Raw genomic sequence first — 20,324 nt, 5'->3', positions numbered from 1 at the left:
TGTGCAGCACAGTGTTTGTAGTTGTGGTTGTTTTTTGCAGAACTTGTATTTGTAATACCGTAGATGTGTAATAATAGTAGTAGCTGTGTTACGTAGTTGTGGGATATGACTTAGCTTCTTCAGTTTCTAAAAGAAAATGTCCACACACTCGCTAAAATGACTGCATGTCAATATCTTGCAAACGCACGTCATCCGAAAATGTTGTAAGAGATTGTTGAGTGAACTCGGTGTCACAGACTTCTCAGAATGGCAGCGCCGGCCCATTTTTCTTCACTCAGTAGTTGAATGTGTTTCCTGTACAGACGACAAACACTCCTCAACATCAACAACATGGCCATAAGCAGAAAAGACAGCTTCCTCTGGGGCAAAGGTACGCTATTATTCCTTTATTTAATGCTATAAAAACAAATGTCAATGTTTTAAGATGATTTAGAATATTATGTTTAGTGTGTAGAACTCACTTGAAATGCTTTTAATTTAGATTGTGTGGGTTACAAGCATTTCAATGATGTTGACTAAAGTATCCAGTCGTATGTTTTGCTTTTAGAAGGACAATTTAATTTTTAATTACTTTAAATCATCACTCCATCACATATTTAAAAGTTCTTTAAATCAACTTTTTTTTTAATAATTTAAATCCTGTGATACATGATAATTTGTTAACCAAACACTGAAACCTCACTCATTAATGTTATCCTGCAAATCATCCATCCCTGCTAACATTACATTGTAAATGGTCTTTTCATGGCCATTTCATTACAAATTAACCCTATTCAATAAAAAGAGGAAGAAAGGCATCTATTTTTAGCCCCTTTTTCTTTCGCTCATTCATTGAGCTTTTCTGTAATTTCCGAAGGTTAAAGTTGTGATGCTGGTCTCTGAGAGTGAGCATAGGCGTTCAAAAGCCTTCTATGCAGGCACCTCGATACTCAAGAACAGTTTCATTCAAAAAATATATTCTCACAAAGTGCAATGACAATAACCTGGCCAACTGTATTACAAAAACCTGCACTACATAGTGTGCGTGTGTGTGAGAGAGAGAGAAAGAGGGGGAGAGACAGAAATAGAGAGAGAGAGTCTAAGTTTAAACAGTTAAACATTTGTTCGCTGTCAGCGATTCAGCAAGTGCTTCAAATTAAATGGAACATACAAATAAAATGTATAAAAACATATATTTTTTTTAAATATAGAGAAATACTGTTTCAAGTTCTCATTTAATTTTCTCGAATAAAAGTGCAATTTCAGCATTAAAGGGGAAATGAGCGATATATTTATGCTAATATATGAGTTAAATCGCTCTATATTCATACAGTGATCACTTATAGTGTGTCTGCTTCATAACACAGGTCTCTCACTCACCCACTCTGCATGTAATCAGCTAATAAACTTTTCTGGGATCCCACAACCTGATATCCAATCAGAAAAGAGAACGCTACAAACAGGGACGTCTCTCTGCCGGTGCACGCGCAAAGAGCGACAGAGGGGTGAATGTTAATGCCCCTACAATGGGAAGACAGGAAAAACAGCTGGAAACTTAAAAACACTACCGCGTTTGTTTAAAATTAAGAATCATCTAAAATTTGATTTTAAAACCGAGGTACGTAACGAACCTTGTCCAATGAACTAACATATTAAGAAAACTCTTAATGCTTTACAGAAATAAAACTATTGAGAAGAAATATGTAGCTATAGTGAGAGTTTTTATTGAATTTCATTTTTAAATCAATCGTTGTTTCGTTTTTTTAATTTTTTGTGGGAGGAAACCGGAGCACCCGGAGTAAACCCACACAGACACGGTGGAACATGCAAAGTCTTGACGCATAGAGAACCAGTTTGCTTCTGTGTGTGAGGACTAAATACTTACCCTTTGTGCTGCCCTGTGGACTGATATGGACAGCTTGTGTGTGTGTTATTAGGCTGTTGCCGTGTATTCTTATGCCTGCTGCTTTTATTTGCGGTGGTGTCTAGGCGTGAAACATTGCTTAAAACGCCTCCAAAGAGAAGGCTTCTCTCCAAACTTCTGTGTTGGCGCGAGTGTTAGGGGGTTATGGGTAAGGGTTGTGGTTATTTTCAGTGAATCTTGGGGCAGATTGGTCGTTGGGGTCTTCTGAAGTGGATTCTCAGCCTTTTTAGGTGGTTTTGGGGCTTCCATTTGTGAAGCTTGTTTGGGAGCTTGTGGTTGTGGCTGGACGGCCTCTGAAGCATCTGTGTTTGAGATGTCTCCACAGTTTTTTGCCAGGTGGGACTCAGTGGCTTTAACTTTATTGAGCTCACACATTTGGAGCTTGAGCTCTTTCACCTTCTCCTCCAAAGCCTTATTCAGCTTAGTTAATTCTAGCTGCTGGCTGTAGACATTGTTTAAGGTCTTTCTCTGCTTGACTTTCAGCTTGTCCATCTCTTTCATGAGGGCCTGGTTTTCCTCTCTTAGGTTGTGAATCAGGTTCAAATCCTTGGAAACCACTTTTTGAAACTGCTGCTGAAGTTGATCCATTGCTGTCTCAAGGCTGTCAGGCACCTGCACATCCTGAGGTACAATGGACTTTGAAAGGCTCATATTGGTTAAATCCATTCTGAGCACCTGCACCTCCATCTCAAGTTCTAGCCTCATCTTGTTCTCCTGCTTCAGCCTCCTCCCAACCACCTGTAAGTTGGACTTTTCGACGGAGAGATCATGCTCCGCCGCAATCCGCAATTTGATTTCCTCTTGAACTCTGCAAGTCGTTTTTTGCAGGCTCTTCCTAAGGCGTTTTAAAGAGAGCACCATTTCCACAGCCTGCGCATTTTGGTGAACCCAGCTCATGGCAACTGATGGAGTTGTTTTCTCAGTTAAATTGTTCTTAATTTCCATTGCTCTTAGAGTTTTAAAGTTAAAGTTCTAAAGTTTGTTCAGTACTTGACGTCTCTGGAACAATGTGTTGTCTCAGGTCCTGTCGGTTCTGAAGTGTCTGAGTCCTTGGTAAGTTCTTGCAACAGCAAACATTCTAAATGCCTTTGATTTCTTTGTGACATCATGTGATGTATTTCTTTGTGACATCATTCTACCTACCAGAGTTTTTTTAGTTCTGTTGCCAAGTTACATTCTATTGTTTTTCAAACATGGTTAATTCCTTTGATCTAATGGAATGATTAAAGCACAACCTGTTATCCAAATGTAAACAAAATGGCCGCCAGTGTCCCTGCTTGTCACTTTTATTCTATTTTAATTTTAAACATTAAACAACACTTTTAAATCAGCAAGAGTCACTTCATACCACAGCCGCCCTAAGACAAAAAGTCCTCATAGTGAATGAATGAATGATTGAATGAATGATTTTATTTGACCATTTTGATATAAAAACATGAACAGCACTCTGTCACACATTAAAATACATAAAATAGCCAGGGATAGACACAAAAAAGCCCGAAGGCTTATTTCCATTGTGGTCCCTGATTTGGGCAGGAGAAGAGGGCAAGCAGCAGCAAATCATACATCAACATACACAAAATGTACAGAATACATAAAAATCACACACATAACACTGACCACCATTAAGACAAGCCTAATTATGGCGTCCAAGTCATTTTTTCAGGGCCTTTTTAAAACTGCCTTAATTCCTGACTAACTTGAGTGTACCGGGTAACCTATTCCAAAGTGTAGCTCCAGCATAAAAAAAGGAATCCTTTCCCATGTTAGTCTTCACTCTGGGGGGTACAAAATCAGTAGAGCTACCCCTAGTGGAATGCCTGTGAACTTCACTTACTCGATTAAAATAGTTTCTAAAATATTTGGGAACATCCCCATTTACAATCCTATGTACCATACACAGTTGTATCTGAGATACACGATCATCTACTTTCAACCAACCCAACCTCTCAAAGTGGGAAGATTCAAGATGAGTTCTCATGGGGTGGTCAAAAATAAGCCTAACCAACTTATTTTGCGAGGTCTGAAGCTTATGTTTCAAATGCACCGTGACGCCACTGTACCATGAGCCACACGCATAATCATAATAAGGCTGAATTAAAGCTCCTGCTAAAATTAACATTGTTCTTTGATCCAGAAACTTTGAAATTCTGGCCAAAAAACTGATTCTATGATTTATTTTGGTGATTGCCTTTTGAGCCTGACCTACACCAGATAAGTTACTATCTAAAACACAGCCAAGGTAACTGACTGATTCCTTGGATGTAATTTCAGAGTCTCCAGCTAAAACCTTAAAATCCGAGGCTTTTTTCAGTTACATTTTTGATCCAAACAATATGGACTCAGTTTTCCCCATGTGAAGTGATAACTTGTTGTCAGACATCCACCTGCTAACAGTTACAAGTTCTGCAGAAAGTGTTCTTTCAATAAAATGTTTATCTTTGTGAGAAACTACCAGCGCAGAGTCATCTGCATATAAAAAAAGATTACAAGAACAAACAGACTTTAGGTCATTTATATATAAAAGTAAGAAATGTGGCCCCAAAACACTCCCTTGAGGAACCCCACAGACCATGCTTAGTGGTTGAGACATTGTACCCCCAATGTCCACCACCTGCGTTCTATTCTCCAGATAGGAGCCCACCCATTTCAGTGCTAAGTCACTAAAACCCATGGCTTTTAATTTATACAATAAAACGCAATGGTCAACCGTATTAAAGGCCTTCTGTAGGTCTAACATGACCATGCTACAGAAGTGACCATTATCCACCCCTTTTTTAATGAAATCAGTTAGAAGCAGTAAAAATTAATCTGTAGAATGAGATTTACGGAAGCCAGATTGGAACTCATAAAGTATATTTTGTGAAGATACGTATTTGTCAATTTGTTCAAAAATTATCTTTTCGATGCTTTTTGACAGACTACTCAAAATAGAGACAGGTCTATAGTTGCCAGGGTCCAGTTTACTCCCTTTCTTATAAAGCGGAATCACTCTGGCAATCTTGAGATCATTTGGAAAATGCCCTTGTTCTATAGAACTGTTTACAATATGAGTGATGCATGGGGTAATGATCTCCGTAGCATCCCTTAGGAACTGTGATGGAATAGAGTCTAATCCTGTGGCTTTAGAGCAATCTAGCCTTTGGAGCTTCTCAAGAACATGTGCCTCAGACACCTTTCCAAAGAGGAAGCCACCCGTCTGAATCCCTAACTGAGAGTAAAGGCCGAATTCCACCGGCTGCGTCTCCGGTCCTTCTCCGCTCCAGCACGGCAGAAACAAAAATACAATTAAGAGCAGTCAGTGGGTGAGTTTCCACCACGGCCGCTGCGCCGTCTCTCTACTCCGCTGCTGCTCCAGCTCTCCGGTGAAATTCGCACTGCTTCTATTTCTGCCGGATGCCGGAGCTCACCGCATCAATTTAGCACAGAACACATCGAGATAGACAGGAACACAGGCGCCGACAAAACAATAAAACCTCCGGTTAATTTTCAAAATAAGACACTCGGTGTTCACTGCAGGTGACATTCTCAAAACTGTCCTTTTACTCGTTCGGATGGGAACAATAACCTTCCGTGCGTTCGTTGTTGTGTAAATACCATATTATAGGAGAATCATATTATCAAGAGCGATCGCCCGTCACTTTTATTACCGCGGGAACTCCTCGTTCTCGCAACCCCAGCAGTTCAGCGGAGCTGGCCGTGCTGGTTTGAAAACGGAGCAGGTGGGTATTGCCGGACGTGAGGCACGGAGCAAAACCGTTGGACACCGCACCCGCAGCCAGTGGAATTCCGGGGTAATAATCTCGCACATGGCTTTCACCATATTGACCAGTCAGGCCAGTTAGCTTATCCACAAGCTTGCTGGCAACAGATGAAAAATGTTTATTAAAGCCATCTGCTACTTTCTCCTTCTCTGATGTAATATTATTACCAAGATTTAGAGTGATGTTAGTGTTTTTGGTTTTCATTTTTTTACTGTAGCCAAGCTGCTTGAGGGATTTCCATAGCTTTCCTGAGTCATTTCTATATTCAGCTATTTTATTAGTATGAACCACTAATCTGTTAACTTCATTTCTCGCCTTTTTATAATCAGTCCAACTCTGCTCATCCTTTTTTAACTTGAATTGACCATACTTGCTATTTCTTGCTCTAATTGCCTAATAATTGGATGTCATCATTTACCCAGGGTTCTGTCCTCTGTTTTATTCTAATTTCTTTACATGGGGCTACTTTATCAACAGCTTCTAAAACATACATTTAAATGAGCACCATGCTCAATCCACATCCATGCATTGCCGTACATTAGATTTGCTTTAAACAGTCATATAGTGCTTCTTTGGTATACCTTTTTAGTGACCGGGTTTTAATAGAAGAATGCACGTTAAAAACTGCTTTCTTGATCTTTCTAGTACAGAAAATAATAGAATGGTCGCTCAGCCCATAATTTATAACCCCACTCTCTGCTATCCTAGATTTATCTGAAACTAGAACGAGGTCAATCGTGGTTTGGGTAGTGGAACACAAGTGTTGGTTCATTAATCAGCTGATGTAAACAAAAAGAACGACAAAAGTTAATCAGTGCTTTATACCCGGAAACATCCCGTTTCTGAATATCAGTGTTAAAATCTCCCATCATGATAACTTCAGATTTAACAAAACCAATACTCTTTGAGCAAAGCTCTTCTAAAAAATCATAAAAATGGGTTCGATCAGGCGGTCTGTAACATGCACCGATAAGTATAGGCTTACTCTTAGGTAGCAAAATATCTAACCACACCGCTTCAATCTGATCGCTATACAAGTCTGTTCTGTGATTAAAACCAATGTCCGATCTCACATAAATGCACACTCCTCAGCCCTTGCGGTTGCGATCTCTCCTAATTATCAAATAGTTATCTGATTCAACTTCCGCATCCTCAACGGAGTCGTCCAGCCATGTTTCAGTCAAACAAAAGATTCCCACCTTTCTACTTTTGCTAAGGTGTCGGATCTCGGTGATTTTTGGTAGAAGGCTTCTTACGTTGAGATGAAGCAGGTGTAGTCCTCTCGCAGACAGGGAAGAATCCACGCTCGGCCTCTCTTTGCCCGCGCTCTCCATTTCCTCCACGAGTGACTGCCCAAGGGGAGTCCGACAATCCAATGTGGCCTGCTCAGTATCACGCTGCCCGAGGATCGCATCTCCCAGTGTCGGATCTTCGCTGCGTCTCCCGGCGTCTCCACATGCGCTCCCACTTCCTTCAGGGAAAATGGACAGAAGTTGGTTCCCATTGTTTGGATGACTAGTGCAAACCATCGCACCTGTCGTGGGACTTTTTGCGATCGTATCTCTCCGTCCAAACTCCGGCATCGGACCCGGGCATTGATGTATATCCCCAGATAGTAACAGGCAGATGCAAATGATGAACTTTCTGCCGTTAACATGCCGCTTGTAGCCAGGTTTGTTGAATACCAGCATGGGTAGAGGAAAGTGTCCATGAGGATTTTCTTGCCATAACCAAACTGTTTTATATGTGAAAGTGTGTTTGTGTGGGCACAAAAGCTTTGTAAATGCCCTTCCACCCCAATTTTAGGTCCAGTGTCTAAAAGGGTTTGAATAAAAATGTATGCTAAAAACACCACAAGCACACCAAACTTTCCAGCTGCCATCTTGCCCTCAGCTTCCCCAAAGTGAAGTGTGACATAAGTGCATTTCCATATAGTTGTTGTGCCATTTCATCAGTATTGGACTGATTCAATGTTTTGAATGCTGATTGTGTGGCGGCCATTGTCTTCATATTTGGATAACAGTTGTGCTTTAATCATTCCATTAGATCAAAGGAATTAACCATGTTTGAAAAACAATAGAATGTATCAAAATTTAAAAACTCGCAGAGGTAAAATGATGTCACAAAGAAATACATCACGTGATGTCACACGTACATCAAAGGCATTTAGAATGTTTGCTGTTGCAAGAACTTACCAAGGACTCAGACACTTCAGAACCGACAGGACCTGAGACAACACATTGTTCCAGAGACGTCAAGTACTGAACAAACTTTAGAACATTAACTTTAAAACTCTAAGAGCAATGGAAATTAAGAACAATTTAACTGAGAAAACAACTCCATCAGGTGCCATGAGCTGGGATCACCAAAATGCGCAGGCTGTGGAAATGGTGCTCTCTTTAAAACGCCTTAGGAAGAGCCTGCAAACCACAACTTGCAGAGTTCAAGAGGAAATCAAATTGCGGATTGCGGCGGAACATGAGCTCTCCGTCGAAAAGTCCAACTTACAGGTGGTTGGGAGGAGGCTGAAGCAGGAGAACAAGATGAGGCTAGAACTTGAGATGGAGGTGCAGTTGCTCAGACTGGAAATGCCAAATATGAGCCTTTCAAAGTCCATTGTACCTCAGGATGTGCAGGTGCCAGACAGCCTTGAAACGGCAATGGATCAACTTCAGCAGCAGTTTCAAAAAGTGGTTTCCAAGGATTTGAACCTGATTCACAACCTAAGAGAGGAAAACCAGGCCCTTATGAAAGAGATGGACAAGCTGAAAGTCAAGCAGAGAAAGACCTTAAACAATGTCTACAGCCAGCAGCTAGAATTAACTAAGCTGAATAAGGCTTTGGAGGAGAAGGTGAAAGAGCTCAAGCTCCAAATGTGTGAGCTCAATAAAGTTAAAGCCACTGAGTCCCACCTGGCAAAAAACTGTGGAGACATCTCAAACACAGATGCTTCAGAGGCCGTCCAGCCACAACTACAAGCTCCCAAACAAGCTTCACAAATGGAAGCCCCGAAACCACCTAAAAAGGCAGAGAATCCACTTCAGGAGACCCCAACGACCAATCTGCCCCAAGATTCACTAAAAATTACCACAACCCTAACCCATAACCCCCTAACACTCCACAAAAAAGAGAAGCCTTCTCTTTGGAGACGGTTTAAGAAATGTATCACGCCTAGACACCGCCACAAATAAAAGCAGCAGGTGTAAAAGTACCCCGTAACAGCCTAATAACACACTAAAGCTGTCCATATCAGTCCACAGGGCTGCACAAAGGGTAAGTATTTAGTCCTCACACACAGAAGCAAACTGGTTCTCTATGCGTCAGGACTTTGCATGTTCCACCGTGTCTGCGTGGGTTTACTCCGGGTGCTCCGGTTTCCTCCCACAAAAAAATTAAAAAACGAAACAACGGTTGGGCTTGATTTAAAAATAAAATGTCACTAAAAACTCTCACTATATTTCTTCTCAATAGTTTTATTTCTGTAAGCATTAAGAGTTTCCTTTTATATATATTTTTTTTTTTTGCATTTTTATGCTTTATTGATAGTGTAGAGACAGAGTTGAAACGGGGCAGAGAGGGGAGTGACATGCAGTGAACGACCGCGGGCTGGAATCGAACCCGGGTCGAGCCCGGGCCGCCCCCGCTCCTGAGCTAAGAGCGCCCCTTTTTATATGTTTGTTCATTGTGTTATCGTGTGATATAAAACTTCCTTACAATTAAAGTAGCTTCAAAGAATTTGAGTATTTATTTCTGAAACTAATTTTTCCTCTGATAATCAAAAATTACTTTTAACAGCATACGAGACCATCAGTGCAAAAATGCTTTTTTTATATAGTTTTTATTAATGCCTTTTTCATGGGTACTCTCACCCAGGAACAACAGCTGACCTACTAAAAACACTACCGCTGTTGTCCAAAGGGGATGCAAGAATTAACACAAACTGAAATTGAATTCAGTCTTGTGAGACCAGCCAGATCTCATGAGCTTATTTGTCGATCCATGTTGACGTCAACGACTACATTAACCAATCAGGTGCTGCCTTCCACTAACAGACAGAAAGTGGGGAGGGTCCGGTGACTCCGGTCAGAATGGAGGCTAGACTGATGACTACATGAACCAATCAGTGGCTGCCTTCCACTAACAGATGTACATAAGTCAGAAGAAGGGCCCTGATTAGCCCTTGTCATTATGTAACAAAGCTTAAGGTTTTTACGTGAGGCCTCTGCGCTCTGTGACAGCTTATTAACTTGTAAGCTACTACAAGTTCTTTATTGCAAAGAAATCAAAAACTTGGTTAGGTTACTTTTGAGGCATGCTGTGAATTAAAGAGATCTATCTACCTGATCCAAAACAATACCCAAAAGAAGTACTTGCACTACATGTACATTATATATTTATTGTCTTTTTATTGCTTTTACTAATTGAAATCCCTTTTTTATTGATTTTACTGTTATATTTCATAGTATGTGTGTTTTTGATAAAGAGAAGCTGCACATTGAATCAATTTGTACTTGTACAATGACAATAAATTATATTTTTGGGGTGCTTGTGGTGTGGTGGCTAGAGCGCCCGCCCAGAAAGGCTCAGTCCACGAAAACAGCGTACCGCGTACAGGTTAGAATCAGGCCCCGGTCATTCTCTGCATGTCATTCCCCTCTCTGCCCCATTTAATCTCTGTCCTTCCAAACTGTCTAATAAAGCATATACTGTATAAAAGAAATGCCAATAAAGGATATCCTATTTTATTCTGCAAGAGGTTGTCAAAAACGGGTCTACAGCGCTGCATGACAACTGACTGCTTCATACAATATTAATGCCACTTCTATTCTGAACTGCACCTGTGTTGTTCTCGTTCCCACAGCTCCCCCAAAACTCCCGGGAACCTTCAAGATTCACAAGTCTGAGATGCAGGATGACATCCAGGTACTGTGGTGAATACATTCGCTCTCCAAGGACTTTACATTATAATCTGTCATTCTTTTTTTCAATGCTACCCACTCCTGGAAAAAACCTCAGCTGAGCCCTTTTGACAGCACACAAAAGGGGCCTTTTCATTCAGCAACTTTTAATTGAGACTTGAAGGATGTTAGAGTTATTTTCACTGTCCATGGTTATTTTATAATAACTGTCAGTAAGGGGCTAATTGTCCACTGAACCGTGTACAATTTGATCCAACAACAGGTGCCCCATATTACATCGCACACTGCTCTCTTTCTCAACAGAAGCTAAGGCTAGAGATCAACCACGTCATGCCAGAGATCCGCAGACCTGAAGCCAAACAGCAGAAGTGAGTATGAGCAAAGCTATGAAGCAAGCTATATGCTATGAGTCAGTGTACAACCTCTTCCTCTTATTTAAGTGACCCCTCCACTCCACTATATGGCAGTTCACACTCCCACTCCGTACACTTTGACAAAGTCATTCAAGCAGGGTTATTGCCGTTTTTATTTGCTTGAGTCAGAAGTCAAAATTGTTTCAATGCAGCCTCTGCCAGTGCTAAGAATCTTAAAGCCAGCTACTTAAACCCTTTCAAGCTGATGTGTATACGCTTCATACATGAAAATGCTTCTTATATATTGGTTCCTGACCTTTTTGTACCCACATGCCCATATATTTCAGCCATTTATCCATTACTTAAAGCTTAATATTATAAAGGCCTACCATATATACTGCACACACTATTCAATCGGCTTTTAACCATTCACCCATTATTTTCTTTTGCTATGAATTTCAACTGTTTATCCATCCTTAGCTTACAATTTACACAGATGATCCATTACTTTTAGCATTTCAACTCTGTGTCAGTTACTTTTTCAGGTCCTTTGTTTTTTAATGCTATTTCTATTCATTTAGATTACCATTTCAACTGTATCTATCACTCTTTGCTAACTAACTTATTCAACTGTTTATCAATACTTGTATCCATCTTTATCAATGATCTATCCATGACTTTAGGCTAACCATTTCAACTTCTCCTAAGAACTAAGTTTCACACATTCTCAATACATGGTGTTAAGGTGTTATAGCTCAACAATATGGCTTTAAAGTTTTTCTTTTTAATTAAAACTTTAATTGACTTTTTTAATGAGTTGAGGATATGCACACTGTTTCCACATACCCCCAAGCAACTGCAGAAGTATGATTTGAATTTACATAATCACTAATAAACAATTGGCATGTGTACAGAGTAACGTAGGAGAACATTTTGTAATGTTCTGCAACTATGTGCATAACAAACACAGTTACTGAGCACAGAGACATTGAAGAGAGAACATTGTGCAACATTTCTGTAATTGGTGCGTGGACATATTTGGACTTCCTGTTGCTTTTTGTTGCTGCTTTCAGATATGATAACAGTATGTGAGTGGCGTGACACTGCTTTTTGCTACGACTGTATTACTGGCATAATAACCACAGTTTCACAGAATTGCTGCCCACACACCAACACTCCACACACCCAAACACACAACACTTGATAAAATATGGAGGACAACGTGGACATGTTCTGATGAGTTTATTTGAGTTATTTATTGATCGTGAGGAAATGTATTCGATACAGGATGATTCAATATCAATTCAAAATACCAAATATTTTCTTGTTCAAACTTTTAATTGTGAGAATTTTGTGTTTCTTTTTATTTTATAGCATTGGCTCATGAATCATTTTGTTTTTTAAACTGCTTGGCATCATTTTGAGTCTATTGTTTAGAGGTTGACATTTCTTTATTTGTGCACACATGCATTTAAATACACCCAACCTTCAAGACCAAACAAGTTATATAAATATTACATAAAAGAAGAAATTCAGTAAGCCGTCTAATGTGTTGTCGTAAAGCCTATTATTCACACAAGGAAACAATGTTATTTTGAACAACTCTTATTTGAAGTTTAATTTGTAATTGAAAAGAACATTAACTGAGTATTTGATAAAGTGTATGTATTGTATTATACAATAACATTTTGATGTTTTACTTTGGTCACAGTAAAACTGACGTGAGGAACAGAAGATTCATACGGGGGAAAAAGAAATTCAACATGGATCCCAAAAAAGTGAGTTTCTATTGTAATATTTTAATGTACGGTAAACAAAAAAAGAAGAGTTATTGTCTATAGTTCCAGTTGATTTTTTGGTCTTAAGGTATCAGATGTTGTGGTAGTGTATCAATGCTGTCAAGGTCAGAAAAGTATTGTTATTTGTAATTTTAGCGGACTCTAGTGTGACCTGCAGCATACAGTATTTGTGCAGCTTTGAAACGCTACCTTAGCAAAGTCCCCATACATGTCCAAGCGTGTTATATTGCCTTTATTGCTCCTGACATGCTGCATTGCCATTTGATTCGACTGTTTGGATTCAAGAGCCAATGTTTGTCTGAGACACAGTTAAAGGTACAGTAGGTGAAAGTCACTGGATCTGAAGGTCAACAGTCATTTAAAAACCGGAGTTAAGTCACACAGAGTGGAATTGGATTTAAGCGTTGAGTGTGTGTGTGTCTGTGTCTGTGTGTGTGTGCTGTGCATTAATGCAAACTGTGCACAGACAGACACAGTCACAGACGAGTGAATAGCGAGAAAAACCACATCCTGTTCCCTGAAGTGGGGTAGAAAGCGCTACTTCATACCTCCATTCTTTTTTTTTCTTGGTTCCTTCCTCTCTGCGTGCGTCCGCGGTTACATTCTGAGTCCCCTCGGCCGGTGGTTGCTGGGCGCCCAGGTCGGCTGCTGCACGCTCGAGTGGGCGAATTAAAAAAGTTTAGAAACTTCTCTGGGTTCAAGAGTGTCTTTTAAGTGCAATTGATTTGGAGACCCACGCAGCAGCAGGCGTGTAAGCACTCAGACGAGAGGGTCAGGATTTTTGAGCATTTAGACCTTTTAAGACCCTTTGAGGTTTTAGAGACGGCAGCATGCAATATTCATTCAACCTCCGTTCTCATCCTCTGCCCTGTTGATTAAGGACCTGAGTGACTGAAATGGAGAAAAAGAAAAAAACTTTTTTAAATGTGTGATATGACGTACCAATCAGCCTTCAGAGCTTTTGGATATTTTAACTGAAACTTGATATTAAACACATTAGAAAAAACACTTTCAAGCTATAGTGCGTAACTTACTTTTTCATAAAGGAATGTCGGTTACATTCAAGCCATCGCCAAACAAGTTACAATTCTATTAAGACTATCAGCTCCACAAAACTCTCTCTGTATTTCTCAGTATGGCAGCGTTTACAAACTGGTGCCCCCTCCCTCCCCCACCCCCCCCAAGACACTGGTGCAGGAGCTCAGAAAATTCCCAAGAAGCGGCCACATTTTTACCTGTACGTACCTGGACGTACAGCCGTAGGTATAAAGCCCATGCGGGATCTCCGAAGGCTTAGCTCATGTAGATGTACAGACAGTGTTGTTGTAATTACTCAGAATTCCTCATGGGGGCGACGTAAGTTACACACTATAGCTTTAAACCTTCGATTTAATGCATGAACAGACTGTTCTACATCACATAAAACACACGTTTCTTTGTGTAAACATGCACATTTCGCTCCCAGTTTTCAAACACTTTTTCTTACCAAATTCCCCGTCCTAACTTCAGGGCGTCCATTATCTGGTTGAGAACGAGCTGTTGGAATGGAGAGCTCAGTCTGTCGCAGAGTTTCTCTACAAAGAGGAAGGACTGAACAAGACAGCCATCGGAAACTTCCTGGGAGAAAGGTACAGAACTCACAAAAACGCTTTGCACTCAGTAACATGTGATTGTGACTATAGCTTTTGATTATAAGTATACTCTGATGCCACCACTTATGTCATTTTGAAAGAGACAGCTACCTTGGAAGGCTTGATGAGGAGCTATAGAGGATAACGATAAAGCAGAAAAGTATTTATAGGTACAAAAGACCACTCAACAGATCTCACACAGCCAGACCAAACTACAGCTAGCATGTATGACTGAATAGAAGATAGCAGTAGTATGTGAGACACAGATCCCTTATATAGAGAAAGTACAAATGTAACCAATGTAAAAATACTCCTTTAAAAGAAAAATATAGCAAATGCACAAAGGTATTTTGGCGAAATGTGCCTAAAATATCAGCAGTAATTTTTTTCCCATGACTGATATAATAACATGTGATATCATTAGATTGTTAACCCTGATGTATCCATGTGTAAGCAGCTTTTTACTGTTGGAGCTGCTACTGAAAGGATGCAAGTGAACAGTCCAAGCTCCCGTGTATTAAGTCATAGCTATACTTACTTGTGTTCCATCACTTATTTTACCACCTCAAGTTTTCGATGATTATTTTCTCGATTTGTATACAGGGAGGAAATGCACCTGAAGGTACTGAAAGCCTTCGTGGACCTGCATGAATTCTCAGACCTGAATCTGGTGCAGGCGTTGAGGTTTGTTTCTCACCATACTAACTACAATAACTCTACGCAAAGAAGAGTGAAAGTCTGCTTGAAATATTGCAGCAGCGTTCACCTTTAGTCTTGTTTTTCTGATGAAAACTTCTTGACTGTGTGTGTGTGTGTGTGTGTGTGTGTGTGTGTGTGTGTGTGTGTGTGTGTGTGTGTGTGTGTGTGTGTGTGTGTGTGTGTGTGTGTGTGTGTGTGTGTGTGTGTGTGTGTGTGTGTGTGTGTGTGTGTGTGTGTGTGTGTGTGTGTGTGTCTTTGCAGGCAGTTTTTGTGGAGCTTCCGTCTCCCGGGAGAAGCTCAGAAGATCGACAGAATGATGGAGGCGTTTGCAACTCGCTACTGTGACTGTAACCCCGGGGTCTTCCAATCCACGGGTACAAACACAAAAGCTTAGGCTTAGTCGCGCCTGATTCACTCTAACAGGCCAATTAAAAAGTTTTTGTCACTGTGTCATTAATTTCATACATTAAGAAAAAAAAAACTGCAAGAAAGGTTATGCGCTGTTAAGGAGAATTAATTTTCTTTCAACAAAAACATGAGTAAAAGCCATATCTCTGCTTCATTGATCACAGCGAAAACGTTTTTCAATACGAGCTTTCAGGCAGTTTTCAAAGAATCCTATTATTTTTAATGGCTGCCATTGACACAGCTGAAGGAAACTCACTGTGGTTCCATGGATGTGTTGCGTGTGTATTACAGGTCTTAAGACATTCCTGTTCAACACAGCCTTTTAAAGAAAAAATACAGCTATATTTGGCTTTTGTTAGACAGATTTGGAGAGAGAGAGTTGACCCATGCAAAGAGGGCATGCAGAGAACCGTCCATTGAAGTCAAATTATAATAGGTTTCTGTTTGTTTTTGCAATGACCTCTTTGAATTGTGCTATACAAATGCATTGCCTTGCCTCGCCTTGCCTTACAGACACATGCTACATCCTGTCTTTCTCCATCATCATGCTCAACACGAGTCTCCACAACCCCAACGTGAAAGACAAGCCCAGTCTGCAGCGCTTTGTGACCATGAACCGAGGGATCAACCACGGGGAGGACCTGCCCGCCGAGCTGCTCACGGTCGGTTGCTTACACTAATACTAACGTCCCACCACACTAATTAAAAGGAAATAAAAAATGTCCTGCTCAAAATCCCCCTAATTAAGCTGTTGGGACCAAAGTAAAGTTACATACCCCCAACAACTTTACTTCCTCGAAAGAAAGTAAACTCCTTTGGGATGTGTTTTTAGTTTGGATAGATATAGTGCATTGACGTTATTATCTGTAGACAGAGTTTAGTCAACCTGAAGAGAATCATTTGATTCATTTGACTCCCCAAAATATCGGGATATGAGATATGTCGCTATTATCAGCGTCAAATGCTGGGGGACTGCTAATTATTATTTTTCCCTTTTTTCCACAATGCATTTTGACATTTTGCAAAGACAGGTTGAATATCAATTTGGAGAAATTTCTATTTCAATTCCATTATTAGAAAATGTATGTTACGTTGAAACTGAGGTCCTCTTCTGTCTTGATTTTGTCTTCCAGAAACTGTACGCGAGCATCCGCAGCGAGCCGTTCAAAATCCCAGAGGATGATGGGAACGACCTCACGCTGACGTTCTTTAACCCGGACAGAGAAGGATGGCTCCTGAAGATGGGTGAGATGGAGCAATCGTACAGACTTTTAGAGGAGATTACAGTGAAGCAAAGTATGTGTCCTACTAATTTTTATTTTGGGGTCTGACTTTTAGTTTTCTGTGTTGTAGGTGGCCGAGTTAAAACCTGGAAGAGGAGGTGGTTTATTCTGACGGACAGCTGCTTGTACTACTTTGAATACACCACAGTAAGTTTTAATTATTTCTGCCTTCATACAAATCCAGTGTTAATACACAGCATAGGCTCTGTAAACTGGTACTGTATGTAAACAAAGGGGTCCACCACAGTATGCAACATGTCCATATACAGAGCCTAGGCTGTGTATTAACATTTTTTTTTTCAACGCACTGTACGAACAGGTAGTTGTGAGGAGATAATCATTGGGGCGGCAGTGGCGAAGTGTGTAGGGAGTTCGCCTCTGGTGTGCAGGGTCGGCGGTTCGATCCCCCGTCTCCCCGCCACATGTCGAAGTGTCCCTGGGCAAGACACTGAACCCCGAATTGCTCCCGATAGTTAGCTTAGTTAGCTTAGCACCCTAGTGCTAAGCCTACCCTGCGTGGTAGCTGCTGCTATCGGTGTATGAATGTGTGTGTGACTGGGTGAATGTGTACAAAAACAATGTAAAGCGCTATCTGTGATAAACGGAGATATAGCGCTATACAAGTCCATTTACCAATTACTGATTTTGAAAAAAAGTGATTTCGCAAAAAAGCATTCTCCAGAATCACTGACTCCACCTTTAATGTCCTTCTTGTTCTCCAGGATAAAGACCCAATCGGGATCATCCCTCTGGAGAACCTCTGCGTCAGGAAGCCACAAGACGCGAGCAAACCGGTAAATTATCATTTTCTTTATTTGTCACACTGTCACACATGAACCATATGAAACAGCTGCTGAATGGATTTTGTCAATTGAGTGTTGAAAAGTGTGAGTCACGCGGCTATCAGTTGACCAACCGAACAAACATGGATAAAGTGACAGCGTACTGTGTGTTTGTGTGTGTGTGTGTGTGTGTGTGTGTGTGTGTGTTTGAACAGCATTGTCTGGAGCTATATAACCCCAAAGGACAAAAGATCAAGGCCTGCAAGACGGAGAACAAAGGGCGCGTGGTGCAGGGTAAACACCAGTCCTATAAGCTGAGTGCAGCCAGCGCGGAGGAGAGGGACACCTGGATAGACGCAATCAGGTGAGAAATGCTGTCGGAAAAAACACATGGGAACGATGTGTGACCGATTCAATTATGTGACTCATGTTTTTATCAAGACGTTGTGAACTGGAACTCGTGAGTTACCTGGGAAATCTGGAAAAAATATTCTAAAATATAAAACCGCTGTTTCATTTTTACAGGAGGTTATTTTATGATCTATTTCTTGCTTTAGTTAAAGGTGGAGTCAGTTATTCTTTGAGAACACTTCTTGTCAATATAACTTTTTGTCAAAATCAGTGAATATTGTCCCCACGATCCACTACCTGTCTGTTCTGTGTGGGTGTTCAAAAAAAATCTAGTGTTAACACAGCTTAGGCTCTGTAAACTGGCATGTTGCTAGCTACAGTGGGGCCATTTGTTTACGTACCCTTTGTTTACATACCAGCTAAAAGAATCTAGGCTGTGTATTTACACCACATTTTTTTTCGCGCACAAATACAATACAGATCATGAGGAGATATTCACTGATTTGGACAATAAGTGATTTTAACAACAAATGTTCTAGAGAATGGCTGACTGCACCTTTAAGACAGGCAACAAATGATGATCAGGATAAAATCACCTGATCATTTGTCATTGTTTGAATCTAAAGCCACAGTTTCTTTTTAACGGAAGGTGATGTTCGGATCTATTTCTTGCTTTTAAATATGTTGGTGGGTGGATATGCTAAGCTAAGCTAAGCTAACTGCTTTCTGGCTCCAGCATCATATTGAACAAACAATTTTGAGAGTGGTATTGATTTTCTCATCTCACTCTCCACCAGAAAGCAGTTAAGAGCATTTTCCAAAACTACTTATTTTAATTTATTCTTGGTCGATTTTCCGTTGGTCTGTATTTTTCCAGGATTCTATGTTTGACTTGGTTGTTGTGTGTTCAAATTAAATTGTTGGTTAGCTGGTGACTGTGGTTTCTGAGTGAAAAGTGAACATGCCACAGAATGACAGCGCTAACGTGATAATTCTTATATTGTTGTTAAACCTGTTGGCTATTTAAAGATGCTAATAGTTACTAATTAGAGCTGAAACATAGTAGCCTACAGCTTCGACTCAACTGATATTTGGAAAAGTTTGAAGATGTCACCTTGGGTTCTGGGACTTTTTTTCATGCTTTTTTGAGTGTTTTCCATTTCTAGAAATTTCAGTCATTAAAATAACAATCAAGCTTAATCAATGATGAATATAATAATCAGTTGCAGCCCCAGGTAGCAGGGCAGGGGAATTAGTCACTGTGGCGGCAATCAGCCACACATTGAAAAACTCCTCCTACTGTTAACTGTTAATGACCTGAGTTTCAAACTAAACTAAACTCCTCTCTCTCAGGGCGAGTATGACCAAGGACCCGTTCTATGACCTGGTATGTCTACGAAAGAGGAAGCTCATCAGCAACACTTCCTGAAACACCACACATCGGCAGAAACCACATCTGGGTTTGGCGCCAGCATGGACACGTTTTTCTATAAATCATCATATAGACTGTTCAGAGAAAAGGCAAACCAAAACCTAATCACACAGCATTTCACAGAAATGTAAAAAATTGAGGAAGTTGGGTTTGGGTTCAAACACCTTTTTACACCTAAAGTGATGTTTCATGAGGGGTTTTGGGTCAGTTAACTAGTAGCTGTACAGTTCTTACTTTCCTACCTTCATTCCCTTAATGAAATATGTAAATTCAGTCCCTAAACTCCTTTTAAACGTTAGCTTATATGCTTTTTACTCTTTGTACATACATTAATAAGCTCCTTTTAAAGTTAACTTATGAATACTTTTTGTACAGTATGTGTAATGTAGCTTGAATATTTTTTTCAAATGACATTGAAATATGTTTATATTAATTAATGACTTGATTGATGGACAAATCAAACTAATTGTTATTACAGTATATATATATATATAATTTAAATAAACTGGTTTAGTCTAAATCTGTCTGTGTGGCTTTTTCTCCAGCAGATGGCGCTACATTATCGCTCAATGTCACTTCTTCTTTCATCGGGAAGTTTCTGGGTCAAATGTTAACTTTTATTGAGACACTCTGAGTATATTCTTGACATTATTGTATTACTAAGTAGGAAGTAGGAAGTTATCTTACAGAGAAACCCTGTGTTGGCTTGTTAAGGGGAAACCGATGTGTGTAGAGTTTTACTGTTCAGTTCCTGTAGTGTGATGCTATTAAAACAAACATCTTGAGATATAAATTTCCCTCTCAAAGTCTTCTGCCATCATGTGATTGTATTGAATCACTTGTGACAAATAAACTAGGACAGGTTACTGACACTGGCTTTTCTTCCTCATTGTTTTGCTGCCACATTAATACAGCAGAATGAATCCGTTGTATTTAAACACATAAAAAGGTGAGAAGGTTTCTCTAATGTCTGTAGAAAGCAAAATAAATAAATGTTACT

General features: G+C 40.1%; 1 protein-coding gene across 2 annotated transcripts; it reads left to right on the top strand.

Annotated features, from left to right (window-relative positions):
• Window positions 1-310: 310 nt before the first annotated feature.
• On the top strand, window positions 311-19,834 carry cyth4a (cytohesin 4a). 2 transcript variants are annotated; one of them, XM_080043164.1, is made up of 13 exons: window positions 311-370; window positions 10,529-10,590; window positions 10,849-10,954; window positions 12,651-12,717; window positions 14,248-14,366; window positions 14,973-15,053; window positions 15,330-15,442; window positions 15,990-16,138; window positions 16,610-16,721; window positions 16,830-16,906; window positions 17,482-17,553; window positions 17,757-17,905; window positions 19,246-19,834. In XM_080043164.1, the coding sequence occupies exons 3-13, from the start codon at window positions 10,917-10,919 to the stop codon at window positions 19,319-19,321; spliced, it is 1,053 nt and encodes a 350-aa protein (XP_079899290.1). In that variant the 5' UTR covers window positions 311-370; window positions 10,529-10,590; window positions 10,849-10,916; the 3' UTR covers window positions 19,322-19,834. The 2 variants fall into 2 exon arrangements, with proteins under 2 accessions (XP_079899290.1, XP_079899289.1); XM_080043163.1 differs by having other exon boundaries at window positions 317-370; window positions 10,890-10,954.
• Window positions 19,835-20,324: the final 490 nt, after the last annotated feature.

Source organism: Ammodytes marinus (assembly GCF_949987685.1).
Source record: "Ammodytes marinus genome assembly, chromosome: 16".
Lineage (NCBI taxonomy): Eukaryota > Metazoa > Chordata > Actinopteri > Uranoscopiformes > Ammodytidae > Ammodytes > Ammodytes marinus.
This window is presented reverse-complemented; position numbering and strand designations above follow the sequence as displayed.